At 36.7% G+C, this 27589-nt stretch overlaps 1 protein-coding gene across 4 annotated transcripts in view; it reads right to left on the reverse strand.

Annotated features, from left to right (window-relative positions):
• Positions 1 to 27589, reverse strand: part of TPR (translocated promoter region, nuclear basket protein) — a 42094-nt gene that overhangs the window by 5984 nt on the left and 8521 nt on the right. For 2 of the 4 annotated variants that reach the window (XM_072343905.1, XM_072343906.1), the window contains exons 12-44: positions 26648 to 26845; positions 26012 to 26119; positions 25252 to 25478; positions 23611 to 23774; positions 23106 to 23245; positions 22832 to 22980; positions 22344 to 22506; positions 21762 to 21896; positions 20890 to 21030; positions 20590 to 20758; positions 19695 to 19861; positions 18235 to 18387; positions 17425 to 17541; positions 16323 to 16526; positions 16055 to 16239; positions 15499 to 15646; positions 14982 to 15119; positions 14194 to 14325; positions 13189 to 13319; positions 12641 to 12851; positions 12158 to 12304; positions 11797 to 11995; positions 10934 to 11139; positions 10165 to 10226; positions 8923 to 9131; positions 8347 to 8619; positions 7392 to 7534; positions 5859 to 5942; positions 3971 to 4171; positions 2465 to 2596; positions 1652 to 1742; positions 1020 to 1204; positions 75 to 143 (exon numbers count right to left, since the gene is read on the reverse strand). In XM_072343905.1, the coding sequence (XP_072200006.1) occupies positions 75 to 143; positions 1020 to 1204; positions 1652 to 1742; positions 2465 to 2596; positions 3971 to 4171; positions 5859 to 5942; positions 7392 to 7534; positions 8347 to 8619; positions 8923 to 9131; positions 10165 to 10226; positions 10934 to 11139; positions 11797 to 11995; positions 12158 to 12304; positions 12641 to 12851; positions 13189 to 13319; positions 14194 to 14325; positions 14982 to 15119; positions 15499 to 15646; positions 16055 to 16239; positions 16323 to 16526; positions 17425 to 17541; positions 18235 to 18387; positions 19695 to 19861; positions 20590 to 20758; positions 20890 to 21030; positions 21762 to 21896; positions 22344 to 22506; positions 22832 to 22980; positions 23106 to 23245; positions 23611 to 23774; positions 25252 to 25478; positions 26012 to 26119; positions 26648 to 26845 (5181 nt within the window). Of the gene's footprint in view, positions 1 to 74; positions 144 to 1019; positions 1205 to 1651; positions 1743 to 2464; positions 2597 to 3970; positions 4172 to 5858; positions 5943 to 7391; positions 7541 to 8346; positions 8620 to 8922; positions 9132 to 10164; positions 10227 to 10933; positions 11140 to 11796; positions 11996 to 12157; positions 12305 to 12640; positions 12852 to 13188; positions 13320 to 14193; positions 14326 to 14981; positions 15120 to 15498; positions 15647 to 16054; positions 16240 to 16322; positions 16527 to 17424; positions 17542 to 18234; positions 18388 to 19694; positions 19862 to 20589; positions 20759 to 20889; positions 21031 to 21761; positions 21897 to 22343; positions 22507 to 22831; positions 22981 to 23105; positions 23246 to 23610; positions 23775 to 25251; positions 25479 to 26011; positions 26120 to 26647; positions 26846 to 27589 lie in introns of all 4 variants that reach the window. The other 2 variants (XM_072343903.1, XM_072343904.1) reach the window with 1 other exon arrangement.

Genomic DNA, 27589 nt, shown 5'->3' on the forward strand with positions numbered 1-27589 from the left:
AACAAAACAAAGCCTCAAGAGTTATGAATATCCCCTCAACACAAGATTTTAGTAGTAGACTTTCACGTACTCACCATCCCACCTATACCAGGAGTCAGCTGAAGTCCGCGTCCCACCGACTGTCTTCGAGTCATCTGGATTCTCTTTACAGCAAAGAAAAAACAACAACAAAAAAAAAGAAGTAGTGTGAATGCTTCTCTGGAATTCTAATAGCATGGAGTTATTCAATCAGAGTTGAGAACAGCAGCCACATCAGTAACAGCGAAACAATTTTATTTCAGTATACAATGCTGCCCAATACAGTGTCATATATCTCTAAACAGATTATGGCAGCAGACAGCCAGTATCCCACGTCTGCTGCCTGGCCTAACTACAAAAGAGAAACATGAAGATTTAAATCCTGGATAAACATTATTACTGTTTCATTCAGCTTTCTACTGAGGAAAGAAAACTTGGACACAAAAATATAATGGTCACAAGCCTCACAAGTTAACAGTAAAGCATAATTTCGTAGCTATAATATTTTTTATTTAGCTAAATTTATGATGTGGTGTTTTCATTTAATGAATTTATGCTTACATCAAAGCATAATCATCAGTTGAGTACTAATGATGAAAGTTTTAGCTTAGATAACGAATACTGGCATTCCTTTGTCCAATCTGCAAAGGGGCAGAAACTAATAAAAATCCCTAGCAATCTGAGTTACAGTCTGTTCAAGAAGAGGGTTTTTTCTGTATTAACACGGGTATAAACATTTCAAGAAACAAATCTATGATGAGTACTTTTCTGCTATCAATATTCTCTCTCCAGCCATAATTTGCAGAATGAGAAATGTTAAGTCAATTTGCCTAGTTTCCATTTTCAAGATGCTAAATAGATACATTAGATCAATTTTATATAGATATATATAGATCATATATAGATCAATTTTTACGATTTGCAGAGCACTTAAGCTTAAGTTAAAAGAAATTTAAGTTAAAATAAACATTTTAAAAAGGTTCTTCTGAAACAATTTATACCTGTACCGGGGGTCCTAGTTCTTGAGGAGGAGCGTGAATAGTTAATCGTGGAGGCAATGGATGTGGTGGTCGGCGTGGTGACTGTGGTGGTCGGGGGGCCTGTCTCTCTGAGGCAGATGATGGCTGCTGTTCTCTAGAACTTTCATGAGGAAAAGTGGACTCTGCAGCACTTGTACTTCCTTCACCTAAAATATGCGGAAATTCAGAGCAGTAAATTTATTCCATCCAACATCTTTCTAAGTTGACGACATTAAATTAAGTCTTCAAATTCTGCTGCCACATTTATACAAGCATTTTTTACTCTTGCATAAGCGGACACCACACAGTACTGTTATTTAAAGTCATTTAAAAGAGGATTTGTGTCAGCTAAGTCAACACCAGCACTGAAACAAACACTGATTACTCAAGCAGTGATTCACACACATCTCCTGAAACAATAGCAACTTCTACAGCAAGTTGATTCTAATGTGTTTGCAAAGGAAAGTAGGATATATCTAAAAGAGAACATTTCAAAATAATTCACTTTTTATGTTACATTGTTTTACGTTAAATTAACTTTTTATACACATGCAAAATCACTGCTATGTTTTTCCCTTTACAGACAGATTTGAAGAAGCAAAAATTAACCATACAGTTGTTTTGAGAATCTGCTGCCCTCTGGTTGCTTTCTCCTCCTCCCATGCTTTCCTCGGTTTCTGTACCAGGATCAGTACCATCAGCACCCTAAAATTCACAGACATAACAATTTAGCACCAAACACCTACTGGCTGTAAAAAGACTACATAAGCAGTGTAGAAGCATTTGAAAAGTAAATAAACATATATGAAAAAATCAAGTTATTTCTATAAATTTCTACAAAATTATCTAAATGTACAGAACCATAAGATACATAAAAAATTTTGCTTATCTGCATACACAAATGTGAACACAACACTCATCACAGTATCACAGTATCACAGTATCGTGAGAGTTGGAAGGGACCTTAGAGATCATCGAGTCCAACTCCCGGGATTCGAGCCTTTCTGTGTAGCAGAGCAGCATTTCTGCCACTTACACCACAGGGGGGATTCGAACTCCGGGCCTCTGGTGTTGCAAGCAGCAACTTATACCACTGCGCCACCGGAGGCACACATATCATTTCACATATCATAATCATTTAATGACAATGAAATACCTGGCTTTTGAAGATACTGTCTTATTAACTTTGCATCTACAGTATTTAATGCTGCATCTTATATTTTACATTTTCATTCAGCTCTTTTACATATTCAAAGCTAATTTTTGCTTGTGACAAGACCAGTTCTAACAAAAGTTATCACCTACTATATAGCCTCAGTTTTCTGGGAGGAATTCACACTAAGATTTTTGTTTGAATCTTTACAGTTGCATCACAATGCTAATTTATTCCAAGTATATAACAGACTATAAAAAAATGCAAATCTCACCTCAGCATCATCTGCTTCATACCCATCATTACCATCAGCACTACCAGATCCTTCATTGCTGTCATCACCTTCATCTCCCATCCCAGTGTCTTCATCATCATCTTCATCTTCCTCTTCCTCATCTTCATAATCCTGTGATAGTACCATAAAAACACCTTACAGAAATGTCAAAAGAACAGTGGGAACACTTCACATGGTAAAGTGGCAAATTTCACTCACTTCACATACAGAGACCACCTTTGTTTTTGGAACTCTATCTGAAGATTTTCTGCATTTGCAGACGGGATGTATGTATTTTTCTGAAGACTGGCAGGGTGCCAGACATCCATCAGCTGCTCTTGCTCCCTCTCTTCAACAGCACAGATGGACAATACAAGACAGAAAAAATTGAGGAGCAAGATAAAGATGGGGAGATAACTTACCACCTACAGCCACAGGCAAAACAGACTCAACTTGGGGGAGAAAAAGTCTTGGTGGAAAGAGTCCCTATAAGCAGTACGTTGTGATGGACAGTTATAGACTCTACAGGAGAGACAAGTAGGGCAGGTGACGTAGAGAGGCAGCACTGTATAGAAAAGAGTGGTTGGACTGTAAAGCCCTTGAAGCTGGGGACAACATGGTTGAGAGCTTCCAGTCCAGATTAGAGGAAAAGATAATAAAGCAGATACTGTACGAGTCTCTACAGATCACCCAGTCAGGAGGACAGTACTGATGCATTATTCTATAAGGAATTAAAGGAAATCTCTAAGTTAGTTGCTCTTGTCCTCAAAGGTTACTTTAACTTCCCAGATGTTAACCAAGTCTATCATGAACAGGTCCAGGAAACTCCTGAAGCATACTGAAGATAATTTGTAACAGACAGACTAAGGCAGATGACTTGGAAAGGTATCCTCCTCGATCTGTTTTTTTTGTGAATAGAGATGGACTTGCAGGTGAAGTGATACTTGGCAGCTGTCTTGGCCACTATGGACACGAATATTTTCTGATACAATAAAAACTAGCAGCAAAGCTACTACCCTGAATGTTGGGGGAGCAGACTATAGACAGCTCAAGAAACTGGTTAGTAAGATCCTCTGGAAATCTGCTTTGGAAGCCACTGTGGTCCATAAGCATTTTGGTATTTTTTAAGAGACATTTGTTAAGAGCATAGAAACAGACAATTCCAATTTGACACAAGTGAAACAAAGTGTGCACAAGGCTGGCTTGGCTAAACAAAATCTCCTTTTGGAACTCAGAGCCATCGTAGAATTTTAAAAATAAATTAAATTAATAAATAAATTAAAAGGAAAAAAAAAAACACAACAACAAAAAGCCCATAACAGGCAAAATTAACAAGTCTTTAAAACTCTAAACATCCAGGCAACAGAAACAGAGACAACACTTACATAAAAAAAAAGGATATTTTTGATTAAAACGGTTGTGCAAGATTAGCTTTACAGCTGATCAAAGACAAATAAAGGTAAGTACGGTAATCCCTAAACAGAATTAATTCCACAGTATACATACTTCCTGCTCGCCTTCATTTTCATCATCATCATCATCTTCATCATCACTATCAATCACAATGACATCGTCTCTCTTGGACTGACCATCCTGAGATGAAGTAGTATTTTGCTGATCTGACTGTAGAGGCCCAAGGTCTATTGGGATAGACTGAGAAGTTTCTTCACTATCCTCCATTGGAGTGTACTCTCCCTGTGTAACACCCTGTAGAAAGTAAATTACAAAAGGAAATTAAATGCAGCATATGTATTCTTTAAAGTGCTCATCTCAAAAGTGTCCACTGTACTCCTAGGAGTTCCCTGCTTTCACTAATAAACTTGATAAAATAGAAGACCTGTTGAGCAACATAAGTATTTCAACCTTCACTTCCAACTCTGATTTGGGATTGGGGGGACATCACGAAGCACACTGTGTTCATACAGGATGTATTCAAAAACACATCTAAAAAAAGCTGCTGTCTGAATGTTTATCCTTCTATTTCAGATAACCAAGGGGCTGTCATCAACACCTGCACAATAAGTGAATACAGGTGTGTAGAACATTGTTGACGGGCAGTGCTCCACTAACAGTGCACTCCCTGAGCTGTCTAAGGATGTTGCATTTAATGTCAGTGCACAACACTGGAGATAATCAGATGAGAAACAGACTGATGCCTGCAAGAGAAACACTGCTTATCACTGTTCATTAAGAACTAACCAAGATAGGAGAAAACAAGATAATGCTAAAAACTATGAAGTCACTAAATACAAACCACTAGAAGTCTCTCCAGGAGCAAGGAATAGCATTCTCACTTGTGAAAAATGAAATCTGAGTTGTTATTTTACTACAATTCTTTTAGTCTGGATGAAAAGTTATGCAATTTGCACATCAAATTGTTCTCTTTACATTCAGTACAAACGTTTTCAATACACAAGTATGATTAAGAGTAACCAGAAAAATAAAACGCCTCAGGGAGAAAACTCTCTCAAAATTTAAATTAGGACTCTACTACATATATTTTATAGCACTCAAGATTTCTGGTTCAGGTTCGATAACTAGGTTCTGTTATTTATCAAGCAATGTGTCACTGTAATGCAAATAGGTGGTGTTTAGCAGCAGAATTTAAATTATCATATTGAGTACTGGTATTAAAGTTTAAAGATACGTGGCTCAGATAGAAAGCACACAGCTAGCATTTATTGGTAAACATCTATCACATCTTCTAAATATATAAAGGATATGAGGGAAAATGCCTGACTAAAGAGTACCCACCACTGCTTCAAGTAAGTAGATTTCACAACTTTACACGGGATTATGCTAAGTTAGAGAATTATCGTGACTTGTGCTTGTTTCAAAGGACAAAGATAATTAAATATACGCTTTTCACTCATATTTAGCATTCCTAACACAGCTGTAACATGCATTTTCCAGAACTAGAATACAAACAACTTTCTTTCCTTTGTTTATCATATCATGATCCAAGGAAATGTCAAATATTTCTTTAAAACTAAAGCCAGAAAGGAAAGAAGTAAATAAAGAAATGTAAATGCCATATCTGTTTTTATACTGTGATACATTTAACCTTTATGTCTCAGCTTCACTACACAGCACTGGGGCTAAAGATACTAGGATTTCTAAAATGTCATATTAAATTTCATTTCAAAATTGTAAAGTCTCATTAACATTCTCACTGTTACTTATATAGGTGCACGTAGAGTGCAATTAAAAAAACTGGCATATATTCTAAAAGATAGCAAGTTTAAACTCAAAATGGTTGTAACTGCTTTCCACAGGCATTCTGAAGGATCTGACTTGAGAGTCTTCTTTCAAAAGTGTTGTATGACACAATAGTAAAAAAATAAAGTTTTTTTTGCTGAAACTATGATTTATTTTTCTTTTCAAATATTCTTACTTCTCCAATAGAGTCCTGTGAGTCTTGATTGTATGTCTGAGCTTCTACTTCACCATCAGTGCTTTCTTCTGCTGTCACTTCCTCCTGAAAGACCATATACTTTTCTTAAAACACACCATTAATCCTGAAGTTTGATTCTCTAGCATGTTAGACTTTTTTTTTTCTATTTCCTCTTTCCCCACAAGGATTATGGATAACATTTGTTCTCCTTTAGCTGTTATTCCTAAGCTTAGGTTTTATCTAGCACCTCTGATTTCTCTGTCCTGAAATACCACTCTCTCATTCTGGTTCACTGGACTGACTCTCTTCAGTGTCCCCAGATCTACTTAGAAGCAAACAAAATCCTCAGTTTCCCATTTAATCCCTATCCTCTGGGCTATTTAAGTGATAATTTCATTACAATCTTGCTCTCCTATGTTATGCATCACCTCATCTGTAGTGGAATTCCAGGGTTATGGCCTGAAACAATGGGTGAGATGGGAGAGTATGTGAGTGCCTGGAGCAGTGAGGGAGTCTGGAGCCTCCCTACTTCCGTGCAATCTGAGTCTGCGCAGCTTCCCCCCTTCTGCCCTCCCTTTTCTCCAGGGAAGGGTCACATTCCTCAGCCGAAGGGTCAAATTCCTCAGCTCATCCCTTTCTCTGAGCTATTACCAGGAGGGGTGAGTTAATTCCTTCTGACATCTTTTCCTATAGTGCCTATTTCTCAAATAAAGGCTTTGTCACAGAATCACAGAATCACAGAATTGTAGGGGTTGGAAGGGACCTCTAGAGATCATCGAGTCCAACCCCCCTGCCAAAGCAGGCTCCCTACACCACGTCGCACAGGTAGGCGTCCAGGCGGGTCTTGAATATCTCCAGAGAAGGAGACTCCACCACCCCCCTGGGCAGCCTGTTCCAGTGCTCCGTCACCCTCACTGTAAAGAAGTTCTTGCGCACATTCGTGCGGAACTTCCTATGCTGAAGTTTCAGCCCATTGCCCCTAGTCCTGTCCCCACGCACTACTGAAAAGAGACCAGCCTTGTCATTGCCCTCATTTGCCATACACCATTTTACATAGCTAATGAAGTATCTGCATTCCATAACATTTTTCATGAATTGTCTGTTGTGAGATGTCTCAACTCATTCTATTTTTTCCTGGCTCCCTCACACCAACATTTCATATGCTTTATTCTTTTCAGTGAAGCACTTCAGTATTGCTTCTCTGGCATCTCCTCAAGCACACCATTTTCTTCGAGACTAAGTGTAGATAATGATTTTTCAGACCACATCTAAAAATAATTTAACTTCTTCCCCTTCAGTGCTAGACTATGGCTCTCTCTCCCACCCTGCTCTCCACTCCACTTCACTACAACTTACACCAGCCATTGTAGCTGGGACAACCTCTGCCTTTTAAGACACATGCTGCTTCTCTGATAGATTAAAAACTCAATGTTTAAAATTAACTGACTTAACTATGAAGTAATATACTTCCTCTTCCCATTAAAATCAACCAAAGCAGCAGTGTATTGGTAGCATTTTTATGTTCTTACAAACCTCGGGTCCAACCCTCTGTATGGTCCTCAGTTTCTTTGGAAGAGGTACATCCACGGCTTCCTCTGAAATTTGGTCTGAATTTTCCACAGTGTTATCCTCTTCTTCCTCTCGTGGACGTTTAGACAGTGAAGAACTTGGGGTAGCTGAAACTTAGAAAAAACTCTCAGTTATTTGCAGGATAACTATAAATGTACAAAACGGAAAGGTCTGGTATTTTACTCTGTAAAACCTATTCTTTTTCTGCACTGAATAACAGAATTGGAACTGTGTTTTGCTGACTTCTAGGACAAGAAAACATCAGTATGCTGGGTTACAAATCCTGTATTTCTGGATCTATATTCTCTAACTGGACTTCAATGTAAGTCTCTCAGGGTTTCAACTAAAATACTTCTTACCACATCTTTGCTTCTGAAAAGTGTACCTAAGAATTAACAGAGTATGTACCGAAAAACAAAAAAAGCAGTTTGCAAAAGTGTTTTCTGGGAAAGGAACTAAACTGAGTTCTATACTACGTGTGGCAAACACAAGTAAAACAATGCACAATAGAGTAGTTATAGTGTTCTTTATATCTTAAATTCCAGCGTAAGTGAACTACATGAATCTCAAAATTAACTTTGCAATAAAGCTATTGTGAAAACAGGAGCAAAAAAGTTTAATGCATTAAACCCCTGAGACTGTTATGGATAGATACACATAATTTTTAATCCCTATTTAAGGAATGTCACAAACATAGAATTTCAGTGGTAGCTCTTCTGAAGGTTAAGAAGGAAACCACTTCTTTTTCTGAAGAAAAGAAGTTCACTGAAAGACGTTTTGTAAAATGTGCAATATATTAAGGGGAAAAAAAAAAAAAAAAAAAAAAAGGATATTCCCTGGATGAAGTTAGGCCTAGTTTGACAATGGAGCTACTTCAAATCAACTGTTCAAAAAGGTAGGCCAAAAAAATGAAACCAACCTGTGCCAAACATTGCTGTAGAAGTGGACGGCCTCTCCATTTGAGAACTCTGTACAACTTCTACAATGGCAGGGGATGGCTCCTGATTAGCAGGCTCAATCTGAGGATGACTTTGTTGAGTGGGCTGCACAAAAGCAGTTGCTTGAGTCTGCTGCTGAACAGTCAAGATGGGCTGAGAGAGAGATGTCTGAACATTAGGACTGGTGGAACGCACAGAACCACTAGTGCTTCCAAAGACAGGAACATGCTCCACAGGTCCTTCTGATTGCATAGCTGAAAGGCAAACAGTAGCAGATTCAACCGTCTTCATATCATCTAGTGAGATTCACATTCTGAATTTCAGAACGTCCTGAATTTGCAGATGAAATGTTTCTCAGATTCAGTTAACACTACTATTATGTGTGCTCCTGTGCTCAGATGAGGAACTGAGAATTGTGTGGCACCAAAAATGTTCATACAGGAGCAGTTTTTAAAGAGATGCAGTAACAATGAAAGTACCTCAAACATCTAATGAGACTTCAAGGAAAAAACAGCATTTACGGTTGCTGTAGATCCCAGTACTACTGAAATGCTCACCTTCTTGAGTCTCCACTTGTGTTGTAGGCATAACTGTGGCTGTTGGAGTAGTGGTAGGATTAGTGACTGTAGCAGGAGTAACCATTGGACGGATACTAGCTCTTGGAGTAGACTTATTCCCAGCTATAGCAGCAGCAGTCACTTTACTTGGAGTTGACACAACTGGTGTTGGCTTAATATTTGCTGTTGGTGGATCTGAAGTGCTAGCACTGAAAAACAGGATGTTGGATTTATCATGATAGCACAGAAAGCAAATTTCCAAAATATCAAATTTAAATATGTTATCATATTCTGAAATATTCATTTTTAAAGACTTTAAATTTGAAAACCTGACAGGGACATAATGACTCGTCTTCCAAAATTTGCTTATATGTTAAAGGAAAAAAAAAAAAAAAAAGGAAAAACAGACCCACTATGCCATCAGTAACATTCTGTCTAGCTTAGAGGACTGACAGGTTTCTTCAAGGGTAATCAACTAACAATCTGTGAGCAATCTATAAGCAGATCAAAAGAATAAGCACAGCTTATTAGCGCTGCAGCGTCAGCTGCACTGGTTCTTTGTTAAGACATATAATACAGTTTATTTAAAACTAACTGGTTCACTAAATACAGAACAATATAATCTCTTGGCTGCGATGAGTATCTGTCAAATTTTAAAAGGCATTTTTCAAGATCAGAGTCTTAGTTTAAACATATAATAAAAATTAAAAGGGATTCGGTTCTCTAAACTTAGTAAAATGATAATATTATGCATTTTGGAGCTTGGCCGCCATTTCATTTGGCAATTTTATCTGCTAGTTACTATCAACTAAATCCATTTCTCACGTTTAAGGTCCTTGCACAGGGAACTTTCCCCATCTCATCCTCCACTCCTACAAATAGGTTAAAGGTAATAAACAAAACTGTACAATTTCACGAATCTTCAAGTATTCTTGAAGAACTTTCAGAACTTAGTGTTCTGCAAATATCTTGCTCCTGGTAGATATATGATAATTCACAATTATGAATTATTATTATTATGAATTATTATTATTATGAATTAATGCTGGAAAACATTACTGATTAATGACTAAATGGGTCTAAGAAAACGGGAAGAACATAAGCCAATTAGTATTTTAAAGCTGATTAAGAAAAATTGGAAAAGTCAACTGTTTTCTAAAACAAAGAGCAATTAGATGGAGATAAAAACAAAAATTCCCAACAGCAGAAACTCTGCAGAATATCCCAAGTCCTTCAACTCACATTCCTCTTTCACCTGAAGCTGGAGTAGACTTGAGTGAAATTTGCCTCTGCTGCTCTGGAACCTGTGAAGTAAGAAACAAAAGCAACATGAAGTATAAATACAAAACAGAACAAGCAACTTGGTAGAATAATTCAGCAGACAAATCTTTTCCTTAATAACTGTTTTTAAGAACATCTTCGTTAGTGTGCCTACCCAGACTCCATCAAAAGTTCTCCCAAAAAAATCACAAGCAGGCATACCAAGTATGTAAACCAATTCAGTAATTTCTCAAGTCTTTTGAGATACTAGGTCTTTTCAGATATTTCTCAAAGCTGTTGAGGCATAAAATACTGCCAAAAATAGCTGAACATACGTAAAAAATATAAAAATAAAAAGCATAGAGAAAACTTATCAGCTAATTCACTGTGATCAATATAACTGCATGCTTGCCAGCGTTGGGTATTTTGACTCTGGCAGGAAACAAGTTTTAAATTAAGTTTGAATCCTCACTGAAGCCAGCTTACCTATCTCCAAAACCACTAGTCTAGGGATAATGGAACTTGAATAGTGCAGTTTGCTAGGTTAACTGCTATTTGTTTATTATTCAATAAGAACTTTTGTCAACTGTTTAGTATTACAAAAACAAGCCTTCACCTAAAGTTCTCCCATATGAATACATTAAAAAACAAACTCAGCTAGACAACATTGCTAGTGCTGAAAGCTGTTGTAGTTCAGTACAAGACATATAAAAGGCTTACTTCTTCTCATGCAGCTAGACAGACTCTGTACCTTATTTGTAGATTCTGGTGGTTCATCTCGCTGTTCATGGTGTCGTTCTTGCTGTTCTCTAAGCTCTCTTTCCAGACGGCAGATTCGACCTTCATATTGTGACTTGAGTGCACTCATCCGTACTTCCAATTCAGTCTTCTGCTCTTCTAATGAATTACTCTTTTGCTTCCACTCTTCATTTTCTTTTGTTAGCTGTTCTTTTGTACCTGATTTAATAGGAAAGAATCCAGTTTTGCTACTGTAAAATTGCGTACTAGGTCTCCGCATGCAGAATGTACATCTGATTTTATAAGATGACTGAATAATTTTGAAATCCTAAAAATGCTAAGCTTTAGAAAGAGCTCTTCAATACGATTTTAACTTCTGCATGCAATTTGTTTAATTGCAGTTAAATAAAAAATTAACAAACATAAAAATACATTTAATAAGTAAATAAACAGTCATAGGAGGACAAAATGTTTTCAGCAAGTACCTGCACCATCATTCCTCTCAATATCTATTTAAAATAGAGGAACTGGAATATTTTGTACCTGCACATTCTGAGGAAGCAAGAAGCAAGCGGAGAAGAATTACTGAAGTCTTTAGGAGAGTCAATCTGCTCTAATCAACAAGACCACAAAAAAAAAAAAGGCTGGCCAAAATTAGGCAAAATTTTGATTCCTCACATGTACAGTAGCTATGTACCTGCACCACCTCCTTAAGGAACTAAAACTTCTCAATCTTAGAACAATTTTAAGACATCTAACATAGAAAATACTGTTAAGAACAGTGTCTGAATACTTCTCCAGAGGAACAGTCAGAAACACAGACAGAATATTAACACCTTAAGAACAGGAAAAAAAAAAAAATAATAATAATACTACCAGCTAACTGCGCAATTTTCTGCTTGGCCGCAAGAAAGGTTTTCCTAGTTTTCTCTTCCTTCTCAGTGATTTGTTGCCTAAGCTGTTCCTCCTGTGTAGTCTTCTCTTGCAGATCTTGACGAAAACGAGCAAGTTCTGACTGTAGCTGTGATACCTGCTCCTGAAGATTTCTAGCTTCAGTTTCCTTTTCTGCTATTGTCTATAGAAAGATTGACCACAATGAGATACTTCAGAAAACGATGTTTCTGTGTGTAAACACACCTACGCGTGCATGCACACAGACGACCATCATCATGGTCTTCACAGTTACTTATTTAAGCCTTCAGTAAAATTCCTCTGAAATTGCTTGCTTTGTTCTTACCTTTTGTAAATTTTCAACCTGATTCTCCAAAGTCTTTGTCTTTCCTTCAGATTGACTGAGAGAGTCTTTCAACTCTTGTACTTCCTGGACAGAAACTTGTTCTTCTTCTTGTTCTACTAAAGACTGAGTTGCTGCTTCGGCAACCATCTGAAATATGTCAAGTGGTATCAGGCTGAATGGTGCTGCCCAGTTAGAATGCATTTACTTTCACAAGTTGTTGTTGCATACAAACCGATAATTTAAAAGTTCTGGGTAGAACGCAGACATCCTAATCAACTCCAGTGTTGTGTTAACAAAACAGCAAAGTATTAAATGATAATAAGCTCATGCTTTAGTAGCAGTTTCCAAGCAAAGAGCGTAAGTATGTAATTTTCTGCTTTTCCTTATGCAAGTGTTTGTGCTACAGTGTACCAAAAGAATGTGAAGGTCATTAGCTGGATTATACATGAATACACACAACTCTGCAGACAAAATTTTATCTACCTTATCATGTTGTGCTTTCAGCTCCTCATACTGAGTCTTGTATCTGCGCCCAATTTTCTTGACCTGTGTTATAGTTTTCACTTTTTCCTGTATATCAGCCACTTTAGCATCTAGTTCTTTCTGCAAAGTTTCCTTCTCTGTTCTTATTTTGGCTACTTCATCCTTCAAGTTCTGAAGAAGATTCTGGTTTGTAGTCAAGGATGCATTAGTTCTAAATAGCAAGAGGAGATGCACGTGAGAAGTCTGAAATAATATACTGCAATATCACTCATTTAGGCAATACCGCAGGCATCAGCTATAGTTAACTGTGTTCACTAGGATTTTACAGTACAAATGTTTAACACATTTTAGAGTGTTTAGCTCTCTTCTTTAGCTATGAGACATCTTCCAAAACAATTCTTATTTCATTTGTATGTTATCAAGCTACATTAAAAATACCAAGTTTATTACTTACATGGAAACAGTGAGGAAGTTACACTTCTATATGCAATTTTATTATTAATATTAGGCTTCGCATAAAACATTTTACTGATTGACTTTTACAATACCTGGCTATTTCAGCTTTAAGCCTGCCTGTTTCTTCACTCATTTGTTGTATACGCTTAGTATTTGCCTCCTTCTCAGAAAGTAGCTTCCGATATTCTTCAAGATCTGTGTCCTTCTGTTGACTCAACAAATGCTGAAAGGTTGACAAAACATCTGCATTTTCATAAGATGATTAAACAGATACATTCAGGAAATCATTTAAAATAGAGCTACTGTTTTTGTGAGCTCTGCAGAGAAGGACCTGGGTGTCCTGGTTGATAACAGGTTGGCCACGAGTCAGCAGTGTGCCCTCATAGTCAAGAAGGCCACGTTGTATGTTGGAGTGCATTAAAAAAGAACAGGACCAGCACGTCAGGGGGACTCCTCTCCCTCTACTCTGCCCTGGTGAAGCCACATCTGGAGTAGTGTCCATTTCTGGGCTCCTTAGTTCAAACCAGACAAGGAACTTCTAGAGAGTCCAGCAGAAAGTCACAAAGACAAGCAGGGGCCCGGAGTATCTCCCATACTAGCAAAGACTGAGAGATCTCAGACTGTCAACCTGGAGAAGGCTGAGAAGGGATCTGGTCACTATTTAAAAATTAGGTATTTTGTGTGGGAGTCAAGTGGAAGGGGCCAGGCTCTTTTCAGTGGTGTGCCGCAACAAAAAAAAGGGGCAACAGGCACGAACTGAAACACAGGAAGAAGATACCCAGAGAGATTATGGATACTCCTTCTCTGGAGACATTTAAGACCTGCCTGGATGGTTTCCTGGTAAAACCTACTGCAGTGAACCTGCTTCCACTGGGTTGGCTGGACTCAATGATAGGTCCCTTCCAAACCCTATGATTCCCTCATTCGGTGTTTCAATTTGGTCTGCCTACAAATTAGAACAGCCTACCTATAAAACACTGCTTACGCAGCTTTAAATTTAAATACATTTCCTAGTTTTCTGCCACTTCTAGTTACATAGTTTTGTGGGATTTTTTTTTTTTAAAAATGTTTTGCAACTTTTAATGTGCATTTCTCACCTGTGTCCGAGTTTTCCAGCGTTTGACATCTTCTTCCAAAAGCTTTTTCTCTGCCTGCAACATTCCACTTTTCTCGCTCAGTTCAGCATTAGACTCTTGTAGAGGCAGAATGTCTGCCTCAAGCTTGCGTACCTGAAAATCACAGTTTGAGTTCTGAATCTTAGGAGACTCCAGAAAATGGACTATGGTAGGCTTTGTTTAATAATGATAAGAAAGACAGAGACAGCAAAAGTACCACAGGAAAAAACCCAAAACATTATCAAGGAAGTCATGATAAAGCTTTTTTTCCCCCCCTACTCTGCTTCCCAGTAGCAAGCTGGAAGTAGAGAAAGTAACAGAAAGCGAGAGTGGGCTATGACCTTACAAGAAAAACAATTACAATTATAGCTTCACAATCTCAAGACCATTGCTTTGCACTTCGCTGTAGGAAGTGAATTATTGCATATAGAAGTCAAGCAACACTGCACTGCACTATTAAAGCAATGGGAAGAGGTATCTATTTCCGGTGGCCTACTCTGCATGTATTTCTGTGCCATTATCAGCTGATAACATCCTTGTTATAACATCAGTGATAAATGCTGATTTTCAGACTCGCATAAGGAAAACTGAACTTGTGACTCTGCAATATTCTAGGTGGAGCAATATCATTTTAAATCCAAAATGGAACATCACCATATTTGTGTTTGATATAAAAGAATAATCACAATTTAAGTAATTAACAACAGTATATCAAGATGTTAACTCACCAACTTGAATGCCCGCAAACATATGTGAAATGCAGTACTAACCTTTGCTTGCATTTGTTGTAGCTCCTGTTCTAGCCTCTCTTTCTCTTCTCTTAGCATCTTGTTGGTTTCTATCAGTACATTCATGGTTTCTGTTTTCTTCATTAATTCCTCATGTTGTGCAATGGTTTTTGCTGTTACCTTTTGAAAATATTTAACTCAATCATTTTTTTTTGCTTGCACATGCATACATACTTTCTGGGACTAGGAATAACACTAACTAATGCTAGTGTGGCATTCATTATCTCACACAGATGTTCAAAACAAGTAAATATCACAAAAGAAAAAAAGAGATTGGGAAAAAACAGATAAAAGATATTTATTTTCTCTATTTACGTGCTTTCGTTATTGCCACTGCTTTAGGGGATCCCAGACAAGACTCTCAATCTGGTTAGATACCAAACTCATTTCAAAAGGATCTGATTCTTCCAAAATTCTTGAGCACAGGCAGCAACGACAAAAAGCAGAACACAGGGAGCAACCCTCTACTTCCTTACATCATAAACATACTGAACCATACCTGCACCTTCTCCCTCTCTGCATTGAGACTGTCTTGCACTTCCTGGAGTTCTCTTTCCAGATGCTCCACTCTCTGTCGAAAACGCAAACTTTCCACCTGAGCCACCTCAAATCTAGTTTCTGCAATCTCCTTCTCTCGACGTATAAATCTGCAAAAGATGAACAAGGCATCATGTCAATGAAAACATGAAGCAAAGCATTTTAAGTAGAAGCATCTTCTGTCTGAAAAATTAGGAGTATAGAAATTGATCCAGAAAGATGAAAATTTGAGACAAAACCTTAAAAAAAAAAAAATTAAGAAAAAAACATGAGAAAATCGCCATGAATCTTTCCTGCCAATCACATACTGTAAAATCTGCTTTTGCTTCCTGTCAAAATTGACTTTACTGTAGAAGAAATTCTCTTTACTAGTTACTGATGCAGAACAACCACCTCCTACCTAATAAAAATGTATGGAAGTTTCATACATTGTCTCTCAAATATAAAGCGAGACTGAACTATTTATTTTGGAAATTGAATTAAAGCCACCAACAGAAGGAGCCCAGAGCTGAATTTACCTAAGAATTTCTAAAATTTGTTCCTGGGATTTCCCTTCCTCATTGAGAGAAACATTCAATGCAGATGGCATGGCTTCTTTCATAGAGGTCACCAACTTGTCACTCAGACTTTCCAGTTGCTCATGTAATAATCGATTTTGTTTTTCCAAGTCTTCACAGCGGGATGCAAGTGTTGAAGCTTCATCCTACAACAACATTATTCAGCAATTTAAAGTTCATGTAGACTGGTAACTGAAAACATCTACTGGAACCATAAAAACAATCATACCTTCATCATTCTCTCTCTTTCTTCCCAGGAGGCTTTGCATTCTAGCAATGCAGACTCAGCTTTCTGCGCAGCTTCCTCAAGCTGCTGCTTTACTGCTGTATTCTTGGCAGCTTGTTCTTTAATAGCCTGTAGTGCCTCAACATCAGCAGCATGAAGCATTAATTCCCGTTCATATTTATTCTGAGCTTCAGAAGCCATTTTTGCCTGAAGAAAACAATTACAGATTTTGTTACCTTTAACATTATGCATGATACATACCTGGAGATTCCCAAATGCTAGACAAAATTAGTGACCACTGACCAAAAAGAAAACCACTGGCCAAAACCTTTTGTCATTCCTAAGCATAGAAGAAATTGATATTTTTAAAACTTTCCCTTAAATAAATTATCCTTTTTAAGAAAAGTTAGAATATGTAATCATTTCTTTTGAGAGGGTTGGTGGAAGAAACACTTTTGTATTTGATTTGTTTTTATTTTTAGATAATCTACAATCAATGCTCTTGATGTAGATTCTGCACAGATAAGACATGGAAATTTTTACAAAAACATCCACTAGTTGGTGGATATAAAATCATAGAATTACCCAGGTTGGAAAAGACCTTGAAGATCATCAAGTCCAACTGCAGCCCAACCATAGTACATATATATGAATGGGCAAAGATATTTAGTACATGAGGGTAAAAAGCTAAGGACAGCCTACGGTCATAGCATTAGGAAAAATGAACAGAAAACACTGTCTGATAAATTTTGGGTTGGATTAAACAACAGCTAATCTTATCACATGCTGCTAATATATTTATTACATAATGAAGCAAACCTTAGAACTCATGGCATTTTTTCAATGACAAAAACTGTGCTTGCAGCATTACTTTATCTCAAAGTCAGTTTAGTTTATAAAACCACATTTGATAAGGTGAGACAATGATGCATTAAGAAAGCAGATGTTCACAATACAGAGAAAATGCTCTTACAGTTATTTTCCTTTCTCTGTACTACGACTGGCAGGATAATCTTAACAAATGCTCTAAGTTCAAGAGAAACAATGAAAAACTAACATTAATTCTACTACCTTTGGCTACAATAGGCAACTATGACAAACATACTTGTTCCTGACAGTCCCGTCTGGCTTGCTGTTCATTACTTAGAGCTGTGCTAGCTCTCTGAAGGGCTTCCTGAACTTCTGACTGCAAAGTTGACAGGCTCTTCTTTAGTTCTGATAGCTACAGTGATGAATGAAGGAGAAATAAATAAAAATCAAACAAAAACCGAAAACAAAACAAAAACTTACAGACTAAGTGGCAAAGTATTTAACTAAGTATTGAATGCCACTTTGAATGTAGGCAGTTATGAATAAATTAAAGCTGAAGCATAATTATTTTATAACAGTTAAAACATAAAAAGAAACACTCCTACATCTTTGTCTTATTAACATTCAAAATGCTTCCCTAGCAGAAAAATAATACCGTTCTTTCAGAGTCTGGCTTTAAGCAGTGCCAAGTACATTACAGCTAGAGCCCAAACAAGAGACAAATAGAGACAAAGGTCACTCTAGTTTTAGGGTATGTGCATCCTACAGGTACTGCTTTGGCTCATGCTTCAAAACAGATCACCTGAAACCTTTCCCAAAGGTTTTTTTTTTTTTTTTTATTATTCACACTTTTATGTAACTTGTGCTTAGAGTTCAAAAGGATGGTAGTTCTTTTGAACTGTCACTAACTCAGTGAAGTGATAAAGTTCACATACTACTGACATTTGGAAACCTCTCAGATTTACTTAGACTTTTGCATATCCTAAGAGATTTAGTTTTGGGCAATACCAAAATGCACTGCTCATACAGAAGGAGGGAATTAAATAAAAACATATTCTTGAGGACACTGCAAGAGAGTCTAAGAGAGGTGGTATTTGATGTGTACCTGTTGCTCCATATTCTCCACAGCTTTACGCTTTTCCTCTTGAAGTTCTTGCTTTTCTTTTTCTGACTCCATCAACTTTCTTTCCAGCTGTGCTTGATACTCTGAAGACTCCTTCAGACGAGCTTCAACGGTTGCACGAACTTCTTCTGTCACCTTTCATCAAAGCTCATAATTACATACAGATAGACTTGAAGCTTTTTTTTTCTTTTTTGCTTTAAACGTGGTACTTCAATTTTAGTAATATTTTAAACTCGGAGAAGGTATTTTCAACATCTCATTTAGTAAATCACTGAAAATGTTGAAACTCACAAATAGCACTGAAAAAAATGCATTTTTTCAAAAGTACAATACATAGAATCATGGAATATCTTAGACTGAGAGGGACCACAGAGTTCATCTAGTTTCAACCCTCCCCCACAGGCAGGGTTGCATTCCACTAGATCAGGTTGCTCAGGCCTTAAACGCATCCAACCTGGGCTTAAATGCCTTCAGGGATGGGGCATCCATAACTTCTCTGGGCAAACATTTCCAGTACTCATTATTCTCTGAGTAAAGAATTTCTGCCTAACATCTAACCTAAATTTCCTTTCTCTTAGTTTAAAAGCCATTCCCCCTTGTCCTATCACTATCTGCTCATGTAAAAAGTTGGCCTCCCTCCAACTTATCAGATCCCTTTAAGTATTGAAAGCACACAATGAGGTCTCCCCAGAACTTTCTCTTCTCCAAGCTAAAAGTACACCTAAGATATGCTTTAGAAGACTGCATTCAACCATGCATCAACCAGCATACCTCTTTATTTCACGCTAAACCTGGGACATTCATAAAGCAAATCAAGCCACAATTAAGTTTTACAGTAACAGAAGACAGATCAGAAGAAAACTGAATACTAGAAAAACACGCCATCTTATGAAGCTGTAACTTCAATAGAAAATAAGTTTCCCTAGTCAATCTTATTTTGATTTTCTGAACAGCTTGCAAGAACAGGCCTCATTCACCACTAAAATGGTCAAAGCTGTTATGCAGTTGTTCCCATAAAAACCAACCACATAAAGAGCGGTCTTCAGAATCACTGCAGACCTTATTTCGCTAAAGAAGGGATGGATTTAACTGCTTTGACTGAGAAATAGTATTTTTAGAACAACGATTACAGTGTTACTGGAAACATTTTTAGAAGAATTCCCTCTTTTGAAGGAAGTACAAAGCTGAGTCAAATTTACAATTCAACATTTTAAAAATATGCCACAAAAAATATTATATGCTTCCACCATTATAAGTATTTTTCATCAAGTTGTCTGAAGTCTGATCTAACTACATTATTTTCCAGTGCTTTCTTAAACTAACCTTAGGTGCTTTCTAATTCCTCCCATAAGTTTACAGAACACAACACAAACGAAAAATAACATCTTTCACTGTATTTCCCATTTTGCTTTAATAAAGAACATTAGATGTTAACTACTTACTTGTTTTTCCTTATTAAGAGATTCCTCTAGGCTAAGAACCATGGCCCTGTACTGTTCCACGTTACTAGAACTAGTCTTGAGTCTTTCTCTTAGGTCATTAACTTGTTCATCAGCTTGTCTGAGTCGACTTACAAGATCATCCACATCTTCACTTGTACCAGGCTGACCTATAATATCAGAAGACTTTCATTAACTGTGGAAGTCTACTTCAGTCTTTTAGACCACTGTTCCATTTAAAAACTGACTTATTTTGAGGATAACTAAGAGAAAAAAAATTAAAAGAAAATAAAATTACCCTCACAAAGCTTCCTTACAGAAAGCAGCCATTTCTAATCAAAAGAGTGGCTTACAACAAACACTGTTGATTCACAAAAAATTACTACTTAAAATAGACACCTTTATAGATTGAAGGCTTTACGGCTGCTGATGACTTAATGATCCTAATTACCTAGAAGTTAGCAGCTAGGCCAATTACCGAAGTGACACCAACGTGATGAGCAGTAAAATGGCGATTTATTGAAGCAAAGACACTTATATAAACTATGCCTTTCGTGTACGCCTACTATCTTATACACGTCACCGATCCTTCCAGAAATTGGAAGGGAATATTCCCGCATTTCGCCTATACAACAATAGATGAGCCCTCAAGTAAAAATAAAAGGGATTCTTTAATTAGTTTGGTTTTACTTTTTTATATTTTTGAGTTCTGCTGGATACTGATTTTACTTTAAAAGCTCATCTTGGTCATCTTTTGCTCAAATTTATGGTTGCAAAAATGAGGAGGTTTATTATTTAGTGTATTGACTCCTTAATTCTGAACTGTGATGAATCTAACCATTCTGCACATAACAGAGTTTAGCATAAAGAGAAATTCAATGTAGGAAAACATCTTTACCTTTCCCTGGAGCCCTCTGTGATGACTGAGATGCTAGCTGAGCCTCTGTATTATTAAGCTGTTGTTTCAACACTGTAATTTCTTTCTGGGCATTCTTCAGAAGTTCCTTTGTGTTAATGTGACGGTTTGTCTCAGTCTCCAGCTGCCTCTTAAGATCCAGGATGTGAACCTGAACACACAACAGGAAGTCCCAGTGTGCTACTAAACTTCACATCTGAAAATCCACTGTAAGCTGGCAGAAGCCATTCACAACTCTTGCTTTATTTTCACTAAAGTAAGTTCAGTATAGTTATACTTTACCTCCTGATTTTTGGTAAGAGCATGTCTTTGTTCCACCTCACTTTCTAGTTTCTTCTTTAGCTGAGATATCTCACGCTCCAGCTTTTCTACCTGATTATTGAGTCTTTGTTTTGTTTCTGTCTCAGACCTCTCCAGTATTCCCTGATAAAAGAACAACATGCAGTATGCTTACAACATATTTCAGTATTTTTCTTCTGAATTATTGCAGTGCTTCATGAAAGTTTTTTGTCACAACACTTCTCCTAACCACACTAATTACTACATGGAACAAGAAATAAACATGAGACAGCAGTTAAGACTTATGACTTAGTTTTGATATATTCTTTATATATGGATACAACAGGTACTATTAGGAGAAAATCCACTACTCAGGTGGTCTAATATTGGGGATTAAAAAAAAACAAACAAACAACAAAAAGCTTTCTAAAAAGTAGAAAATGACAAAAATGTGCAGCCTTCATATTAATGCTACAGAAATAAGTTACCTTAAAAACTGAAAATCCCTTATTGTTTTAAGGTATACTTATTTCTATTAAGGCAAGCATAGGTAAATTTTATTATTATAAATAACTTTTTTTTTTTTTTCCCTTTTTCTTTGTTTCACATTTCATCTCTGTCTTAATGCAAAAACCCTGCTCATCATTTCAAAATTCCCTATTATCTACACAGGCAAAATCTTGAATACCATAATTCAGGACTGGAATAAAAACAAAAAAAATCTTAAATAAGTCACTCAAATAATTTATGTTTAGTGTCAACCTGTAACAAACAAACAAACAATCCTCTTTCAGACCCTAACCTATGACTCAGGAAGTCAATTTCAACTGACATTTACTGAAGACTGACAGGAATTCATGAGTAACATCCCATACCTGAATAGTTCGCAAATTAGTAAGTAGCAAGTTCTGTCCTCTTTGTTCAACCAGTAGAGACTCACGTTGCTGAGTCAAGCGCACATCTGACATTTTCAAGATATCTTTCTCTCTTTTTAGATTTTCTGCTCTCACCTTTAAGACAGCAAAGTATAAGAATTTTCTTATCAATCCCAAATCTGGCCATTATTTTTTACTTCAGGCAGTACTAGTATGATCAATTAATACTACTGAAGCAAGCTTTTGATTTAACTACAGGCTATAAATCAAGATTTACATGAATAGGCCAAGAACAGTAATAACATAACTGTTTCCCTTATCCCATTCTGTTTTCTATGTAAATATGGATATTGAAACACCTTGGAAATCTCATTCCATCTTTACTCAGTAATTGATATATTTTCTGTAAAGTTGCAAATAAACACCATTAAATTCAACAACACAAGTATACATACGACTATGAATATATGAATATAGCAGTTGACATATTTAAAACTATCACACATCCAATTTTAACAACTTTTAAGAAAAATTCTGGCACTAACTTGATACATGTGAAATATAATCCATTGTATTACTCACTTCTGCTACTGCCAGTTTTTCATTAGCACCTCTCAGGTCTTGAGTCATAGTGTTAATGATCTGTTCTTGCTTCTGAGTTGTTGCTGTGAGTTTCTGGGTTCTTTCATGTAGAGATGTTATTTCTCGACGATAGCCTTCAACATTATCCTGCAGCATCTCATAACTTCACACAGAACAACAAAGCACAAAGCAAAGCATGTTTTCTACCTTTTTTTTTTTTTTTAAATTAAACTTAAGATGTGTAAGTACACAGACTGTGTACACAGACTATTTCATGTTGATACGCCCTAGTTTTCAGATAGCCTCATACATGCTGCACTCAAATATGAAGTATATTCTTGATCCCGCCCTCGTGATTTTGTGTTTTTTTAACAAAATACTCATGTTTACCTGGCAACTCTTCCTGAGTAACCTACGTCAAGCAGTCCATGTGATTCTTCTGTTAAGAATACATACATAAAGTAAGGCAATTGAAACTGCCAATTTACCGTTTGGAGGCGAACTCCAACTGTGTGGATATCTTTGCATTTTGTGACCTCAGTTCTGTGACTTGCTCCTGAAGCTTTTCATTTTGTTCATTCAGCAACTTGTCATTCTCTGCTTTTTCTTTTTTATAGTTCTCAAAAACTTCCTGCAACTGCATCAAAGAACAGACATTAATGTGCTTACAAAAGTAAAAAAAAACAAAAAACAACAAACAAAACAAAACACAACCAATAATAGCTTTGTGCAATGTTTTCCAAAAAATAAAAAAATATATACCTGCTTAAGTGCAGCCTTAGCCTCTACAGCCTCCACTGACTCACTCATTGACACTGGAGCAGGAGTTGACATGGCTTGAGGTAAACTTGAGCGCTTTGGAGTAGTTGTAAGAGAAATCTCTTCTGGCAACATACCAGATGCTACAAAAAATAATTTAAATTTTAAAGGCTACAACTGAATGAAGGCTTTCCAAAGGAGAAGACCATATAACCTAAGAACAATACCATGTTGCTAGGAAAGTCGTGTTTTCCTCAACAAGCTACTGACTATCCATGCTTTACACCTACAATATGCTACTACATCATATACGTAGTAACCACTACAGTTGAGTCACCATATCTAAGTTATTACACTACAAAAATAGAATCATGCGCCTAGATCCAATTCATGGGAATTCTAGAGAGTAAGGGTAAAAGCTGAATATGAGAATAACAGAAACTGCTTGTTTCATTTGTGCAACATCAGTGGAAGCTCATAACAACTGATGCAGAAGCATGGAACTTACCTTGCAAAGGGATGACAGCTCCTGTGGTCTGTGCCAACAATATGCGAAACATGTCACGCTGACGAACGATAGATTCAACAAGCTGCAACTGATGGTGACGTGATTCACGCAGTTTTTCTAGCTCATTGAGAGCTTCATCAAGTTGACTCCGAAGCTCAGCAATTCTGAAACCAAGACCAGTTGTTTTTAGTAATATAGCAGCAACACTTACCAAGGTTACACACTTCTCAGATTTCACGACAAGTCTTCCAGAGTACACTTATTACCTTTGAAATTTAAGCATCACAGAGATTTTTGAGAAAACATGGGAAGAATGGCGTAAGGTCTTGACTGTTGTAAATGACTGGAAGAAAGTAGGCCTCCCCTTTCATGAAAGGCAGAACAGAGGTAACTCTGCTCATGTGAGTAACTTCAAAGAGTAGCATTAAGAGAAAACAATGCTGAGAATGCTTAATATAGAATTACATTACTTGAGGACTTTATAGTCCCATACACTTTTTTTTTTTTTCCTCAGCAGAAATGAAAACTTAACCTTTTTTTTCTTTGAATAACAGCTCTGTGTAGAATTGCATTTAGTGGAAGACTGACAATCACTTTTCCTGAATGTCATAGGTTTAAAAGACTTTCACACAGACTACTCCTATCAGAAAAGGTTGTCATTTCAATGTGTGTTCTCAGACCTGCATATCTATGGATTGAAAAGAAAAGTTTAGGAAGAATGTTTGAAGAAAAATTGTTTTCATTAGTCAAATAAACAATGTTGAAGGGGAATGATGAGATATAAAGCTATACAGCATTTGCTTAATAACAATTACCCTTGTATTTTACTGTCCTGGTTTCAGCTGAGACAGCATGGATTTTTCTTTCACTGTGTCTGGTATGATTCTGTGTTTTGGCTTCATGAGAAAAACTAAGTTGATAACATACCAATGTTTCAGATGTTACAGAGCCAAGGACATTCTGTTTTTCAGCTTCTTTCACTCTCCCACCAGTGAGGGGCTGGGGGACACAAGGAGCTGGGAGGGGACAGAACCAGGAAAGCTGCCCTAAGCTGGCCAAAGGGATATTCCATCCCATTTCACAGTATCACAGTATCGTGTGAGTTGAAAGGGACCTTAGAGATCATCGAGTCCAACTCCCGGGATTCGAGCCTTCTGTGTAGCATAGCGGCACTTCTACCACTTTTGGCATTATGCAAAAAAAGAACAAGAACTGGAAACAGTGAGCAGTTGGCAAGAGTGGGCAGCAACTGCTTGGGAGCTGGCTAGGCAGTGGTTGGCAGGCACTGAGCAATTGCTTGTGCATCACTTGTTTTGTGTGCATGTGCATACATATTGCATACATATAATTATCATAACTATGAACCTTTTTTCCGTTTTCTGTGTCAGTAAATAGTTTTTAATCTCAGCCCTTAAAGTTCTGCTTTTTTTTTTTTTTTTTTTTTCCTTTCAGTTCTCTGCCTTATCCCACTGGGAGCGGAGATAATGAGCTGTGGTGCTGAGCCCCCTCTCCCAGGTTAAACCACAGTTATGTAATTGCTCATGAACACATATTATCTTATGCACACATAATTAGTAAGAAAAAAAAGTGAACAGTTGCTACATAGTATAAACACTTCACCAGAAAGAACAAATTATTTACTTGGATGATGTTGCTTCTTGCTCCTCTTTTTCTCTAGCCTCTCCCAGCTCCCTAAGAGCCACCAGGAGACGCTGATTCTGCTGCTGAAGTTCTTCAATATTTCTGTAGGACACTAGATGCTGAGATATTACTTCAGAAGAGCTAGTGATATCAGCAGAGCTGACTTCTTCATCACGAATAACATGATTGCCTCTAGCTTCCTCAAGTTCCATTAACAGCACACGAATCTGAAAGAGAACATTCTAGTATAAGACTTGCACACTGCTTTAAAAGTCTGCTCAGAAAAAAAGAATATTACCAAATAATTTCAAGTATTTTCTTTTTCCTACAATACATGAGCTGTTGCAATAAACATACCCCTGTGAGGTAACTGCATTATTAAAAAGACAGATTGCAGAAGGAAAACCACATCAAAATCAGAAGTAGATATTTGTGTTCAATTCCTTGAACCTATGTCAGGGTATTCCAATTAAACAAAAACCAAATTAAAAAAATAAACAAATTATACTTTAGTTTACTAGACAGATGTTGAACAATATGACACTAAAGCTGCCTCTCCTCTATCCACAAACTTAATCTAATTTTAAGCAGAAATGTAAATACCATATTGTATCAGGGAAATGTTATTAATAGTTCTCGTGACAGCCCAAGAATGACTATAGCTGAACACAACTTTCAAGCAGACTTCAGAAAAACAGCACTATATTAATAAACAAATCGCAAGCAGCACATTTTAAAACTACAGCAACATTTGTTGTACCTGCTGTGAAAGGTCTTTCACTTGTATTTCCAGTCTCTGGTTTTCTCTTTCAAGCAGAGATGTCTGCTTATTGGCTGAATCAGTATCCTCCTGCAATCTCTGGATTTCCTGCAGTTCAGAAATACATTCAAGAATTTTTTTATTTTTTTCTTTGTTATTGATAGAGAGAGAGAGGATGTCAATTACTGAGGTATGCATTGTGAATTAAATATGCACAATAGTTCTCAATTTTTACTTACCTACTTGCTTACTTCAAGACTAACTAGTAGCTCTACTTTTTCAATTAAAGTGTGCAACTCTCAAGCTTTATTTCCTCAAGGTTAAACATCATGCATTTAGGAATCAGAAGCTACAACGTATAATGCTCTTTTAGAGTGTGTATTAATAGAAACACCAAAGTCTGTATTTCTTTTTTTTCCCCACCACGAAAATCACATCTAAGCCTTCAAAGTATTAAAAGTGTTGTTTCTGTAAAACATAATGCACAGCGCAATAAATCTCAAATCAGAAAGTTCAACAGAGATTTCCCCCACAGGAACAGTTGAGCAGAAGACACAATTTATACATATTTTAGCAGCCCTTTATTTTTCTTCCCTTCATATTTTTTGTGCTTTTTTTTTTTCCTTCTATACTAACCTTCATAGCTTGTTCAAGCTTTGCAGATAGACTAGCAACAGCTCTTTGGGAACGCTCAAATTCCTCACGCTGACGCTTCAGAATTGGTGCTTTGGCTTCAACCTCCCGCACAATTTCATCCAAATATTTATTGATTCTCTTATTCTCCAACTTTTCCATAAGTAATTGATCCTGAGTTTCGACATACGCATTGTAGAGCTATAACATAAGATTTTTATTTATTTATTTTTACAGACAAATCTGTCCAGAGGTATCAAAGAACCACTGGTAATCAATTACATAATTTGCATCTCAGAGCAGTGCAGTTTAATAAGGCGATAAACAAATCAATTCAAAGAAAACAGACTGACTTAAAAAGAAAAATAAGTTCTTATAACTCACATCATGGCAGAGCAGTTTAGAAATGCAGAGTTTTACAGTGCAACCGTATGCAATAAAAAAAATTCCATGCTAAAGTGACAAATCTTAAGCAAACTTAAGATAATAGCAATATAAAAAGTAGTATCATAAAAGAAAATAGCAAGCAGGGAATATAACTTCATGGCTGAACAGAATGACCAAAACAAACAAAAAAAAATTTCCATTGACAGGAGGAAAAAAAAACCTACACAATTATATATCATTACATTCATTTTTTCCTTCAAGCATAAGCCAACCCCACAGCAGAAAAAAATACTTAAATTAAGCATTAACATTAACTTAATTATGCATTAACAAAAGAAAGTGATCTGTCAAAAATGCAGAAGCCAAAACTATCTCCAGGAATACAAAAAAGTAACTAAAACTTCTGTATGTTTTGATACATTAAGTTGAATCTGAAATCTATATTGCATAAACTTGCTAGTATTATAGCTAATCAAGCTTGTCTGAAACACAAGATTTCATTTCAGTTGGGAGTTATGCCAGTTCCCCGATGGTGAATGAAAATCTACATTTCTCCAT

Source organism: Excalfactoria chinensis, chromosome 8, assembly GCF_039878825.1.
Source record: "Excalfactoria chinensis isolate bCotChi1 chromosome 8, bCotChi1.hap2, whole genome shotgun sequence".
In the NCBI taxonomy this organism is placed as follows: Eukaryota; Metazoa; Chordata; class Aves; order Galliformes; family Phasianidae; genus Excalfactoria; species Excalfactoria chinensis.